Below are 3983 nucleotides of genomic sequence, written 5' to 3'. Positions count from 1 at the left end.
ATGTATTTTCATTGACAACTCCATCATAGTTTAAGTTAGTCTTATGTAGAATATGAAGCACAATGACTATTGATGTGATGAGCTATGTATAAAAATGATGCATTAAAGTTAGTGTTGGTGCTACAACAACACACACCAATTCAATTATGTCCTTATTTATTTTTTCCTCCTATTGCCATTTAATTTTCCCAATTTTTCATGGAGTGATGCTTGTATTGTCAAGATTTGAGTCTGTCAAAGTCAAATCAACCTCAAGTCACACTAAGATATAAGTCATATCATGATCCAAGTTACCCCAAAGTTTAAGGTTCACCAAGATACAACGAGATTCAAGGTTCACCAAGTTTCAAATCGAGATTCAAATTATGTAAAGACCTAAGTTAATACAAGATCCAATTCAAATAAAATAAATCTAAACTAAATCAAATTAAAGATCAATTTATTCATCAAACATGTGATAAATCAAATTAAGGGATAACATCTTTTATCGAAGAAGGAAAATGTCGGGATATATCAGTGATATATTGTGTATCGGGAGACGTCAACACGATATTTTGTGGAGAAAAATCGCTAAAAATGGGCAAAAATCGCTGATATAATTGAAAAAAAGGGCCAAAAGGGAAGAAAATTGCCAAAATATCGGCGATTTTTTGGCCCGTCAATGCGCTATAGTACTACTACAGTGCACTCTCAAAAATGCATTTTTTTTTGTGCCATTGAAGGATTCCAACCCTAAACAAAAGGTTTGGGGTTGCACCTAAGACCACTAGGGCAAACTTGCCCTTTTTTAAATGTATTGCACTTAAAATATATATTCAAAGTCATCATATAAAGAAAATTTTAAATGAATATTTTAGAAAGCAAATTAATTATAATTATTTTATAATTAAATACAAAAATTTCTTTTTATTGATTACAAAAATATAAAATTTATCATAATAATTTTCTTCATAGTGTTTTTAATATCAATAATAAATTAATTAAATATTAAAAAATTGTACATATATCATAATTTATTTTATATCATTTAATACAATTGAATTAAATGGATCATAATTTTAATATTAATATATACTTTTAGGTTAGACATATTATAATCAAATATCATAATATTATTATGAAATAATATTTGATGTAATTTAATAATAAATGTACACTTATAAAATTCATATTTTTATCGATGCATACGATATTATTGTCAAATATGATAAATCATATTATACATATATCAAATTATTTAACAAAACAAATTTAAAATATCTATTATACTTCTAATTACATTTTTATGAATTTTTTCTTATATTTTTATAAATTTTGATCAATTTTAGGCTTATCGATATTTTTTTTCCAAAATATCCGCCGATATATGTCCGATATATCCGTAAAATCGAAGTACCGATATATCCATAATTACCGATATTTTCATCCTTGATTTTATCCCATATTTGATTGCAATACTATTATATGTTTAATCAAATATGAGATATGATAAATGATGAAATATATTACTCATCATGTTTTTTTATATCTTTATTACATAAGATATGTTAATCTTGAAGGGAGTTTATGATATACTATCCCATATATCATAAATTTAATTTTAAAATTACTTATTTTGTAAAATAAAAATTGTTGATTAAAAATTAAATTTGTAATTAAAAAAAGAACTAAAAAATATTTATAAAATATATTTAAAATAATATTAACATATATATATATATATATTAACTTTTTTATATATTGATTAGTATAATAAGAAAATTATTTATAAATTTTAAATATTTTAATCATAAATATTATAAATAAATAAATAAATAATCAAAGCCTATTAAGTTTGAACCAAACAAATAATTAAATACAACCTAAACGTTTTCCATGAACATTTCATGTTTAAAGGTTTACACATGAATCTTAATTTCTTCGTTTCTTTTTCAAATATCAGGTAGATCATCCTCACGTTTTACACAAGCCTCAATTTTCTTCGTTTCTTTTTCATATATTAGGTGGATCTTTCTCCAATAAAGAGATCTCGTAATCTCATTTGGCCAGTAAGGTGCAGTTATATTCTCAAAAGACGTTCGGAGATTGAGACAACTAAAATTGTATATTTTGAATGAAAGCCGCCCGGCGTGAGCCAAGCAAAATGCCAAAAAGAAAGGGAAGGAAAGAATCAATTCTTAGATGAAAAGAGGGTGTGGTGGGACGTGGTGGGACGTGGGGGTCTTATCGAATGGATATGATATTATTGTACATTGAAGGACCACTCTTATGATGCCTTGTTGGCCTCACTTTCAAATTTAAGTGTAATTTATCCTTACCCAAAACATCACATGTAACTTATGACTCACTATAAGGTTTCATTTTCATTTTGATGTTATCACAGTCGAAACCCAGTATTATATAAAGAGGTTAGGAGTGGAGGATGGATATGAAATAAATCACAGAGGCTTTATTTAGAGATCAGGGTGTGAGACATGGATTTGGCAAATGGTGGGAGATCTAGTGAGCTGCTTCAAGCTCAAACTCACGTTTGGAACCACATATTCAACTTCATAAATTCCATGTCACTGAAATGTGCTATTCAACTTGGCATCCCCGACATCATTCACAACCATTGTCAGCCCATGACTCTTCATGAGCTGGTTGCTAAGCTCCCTGTCCGTCCGAATAAGACACTGTGCGTTCATCGCCTCATGCGAATTCTTGTTCATTCTGGATTCTTTACTATGCAAAGAGTCCAAGAAAGTGCGGACGAAGAGGGTTATGTACTTGCAGATGCTTCTAGGCTCCTCCTGAAGGACCATCCTTTGAGCGCAACACCCTTCTTGCTTGCCATGCTCGACCCAGATTTAACGGAACCATGGCATTATGTAAGTGCTTGGTTTCAAAATGATGATCCCACCCCGTTTTTCACTGCCCATGGGCGGACAATTTGGGATTATGGTTGCCATGAACCGAGGTTTAACAACTTCTTCAACGAGGCCATGGCCAGTGATGCTCGCTTGGTCACCAGCGTGCTGATTGAGGAGTGCAAGGGCGCTTTTGAGGGGCTGAACTCGTTTGTTGATGTTGGCGGTGGTACGGGAACAGTGGCTAAGACCATTGTCGAGGCGTTCCCACACTTGCACGGCACTGTGCTTGATCTCCCGCACGTGGTTGCTGACTTGCAAGGGAGCAAAAACTTGACCTACCTCGCAGGGGATATGTTCGAGGCAATTCCTCCTGCGGATGCCATTTTACTGAAGGTATAACCCAAGTTTTCTTCTTTATTTATTTTTAAGAATATTTGTTCAGGATATTGATTGGATTGGACTTCCGATGTATTAAGCACACTCCAATATGTCTGCCTAAGCTCCTGGCTAATAGATTCCAACAGTTGATTACTTTTATGAATGAGACTACTAACGCTTTCTAATAATTGGATTAATGAAAATTCTATCAAGCAGTGGATATTGCATGACTGGAGCGACGAAGAATGCCTGAAAATACTCAAGCAATGCAGAGGGGCAATTCCAAGCAAAGAAAAGGGAGGAAAGGTGATGATCATAGACATGGCGATTCTAAACAAGAAAGGAGATGACGATGAGTCCAAAGTGGAGACACAACTCTTCATGGATATGCTGATGATGGTTTTGTACCCGGGTAGAGAGAGGGAGGAGAAAGAATGGAAGAAGCTCTTCCTGGATTCTGGTTTCAGTGGCTATAAGATAACGCCCATACTGGGTTTAAGGTCTCTTATCGAGGTTTATCCTTGATAAATATTTCCGAATTTGTGTGTTTAATAAACTCTGACAAAATTAATTGCCAGAGAATTAGGACCACCAATCCCAAGTTTGTGCTTGCTTGCAGGAAAAATAATCCATGCGTCTTTGTTAAATTAGGTGAATCATTTCTGTTATCTCATCGAGATGCAACTTCTATGAAAATGTATTATTAGAACCAGAGTGATTTTAATAAAATTGTTTTTAATTTGCTTCTATCAA

The 3983-nt window shown here is 32.6% G+C and overlaps 1 protein-coding gene across 1 annotated transcript; it reads left to right on the top strand.

Annotated features, from left to right (window-relative positions):
• The first annotated feature begins 2428 nt into the window (after positions 1-2428).
• LOC117926250 (trans-resveratrol di-O-methyltransferase-like) lies at positions 2429-3983 on the top strand. Its single transcript, XM_034845332.1, has 2 exons — positions 2429-3245; positions 3447-3983. The coding sequence occupies exons 1-2, from the start codon at positions 2475-2477 to the stop codon at positions 3753-3755; spliced, it is 1080 nt and encodes a 359-aa protein (XP_034701223.1). The 5' UTR covers positions 2429-2474; the 3' UTR covers positions 3756-3983.

The sequence above is a fragment of the Vitis riparia genome, chromosome 12 (genome assembly GCF_004353265.1).
Source record: "Vitis riparia cultivar Riparia Gloire de Montpellier isolate 1030 chromosome 12, EGFV_Vit.rip_1.0, whole genome shotgun sequence".
NCBI classification, from domain to species: domain Eukaryota; kingdom Viridiplantae; phylum Streptophyta; class Magnoliopsida; order Vitales; family Vitaceae; genus Vitis; species Vitis riparia.
The sequence above is the reverse complement of the archived record's forward strand: the minus strand, read 5'-3'. Positions and strand labels throughout refer to the sequence as shown.

Coding starts and splice junctions, on each gene's coding strand:
- LOC117926250 (XM_034845332.1), top strand. CDS start 2,475: ATGGATTTGGCAAATGGTGGGAGATCTAGTGAGCTGCTTCAAGCTCAA. Junction 3,246..3,446: donor CGGATGCCATTTTACTGAAG/GTATAACCCAAG, acceptor TCTATCAAGCAG/TGGATATTGCATGACTGGAG.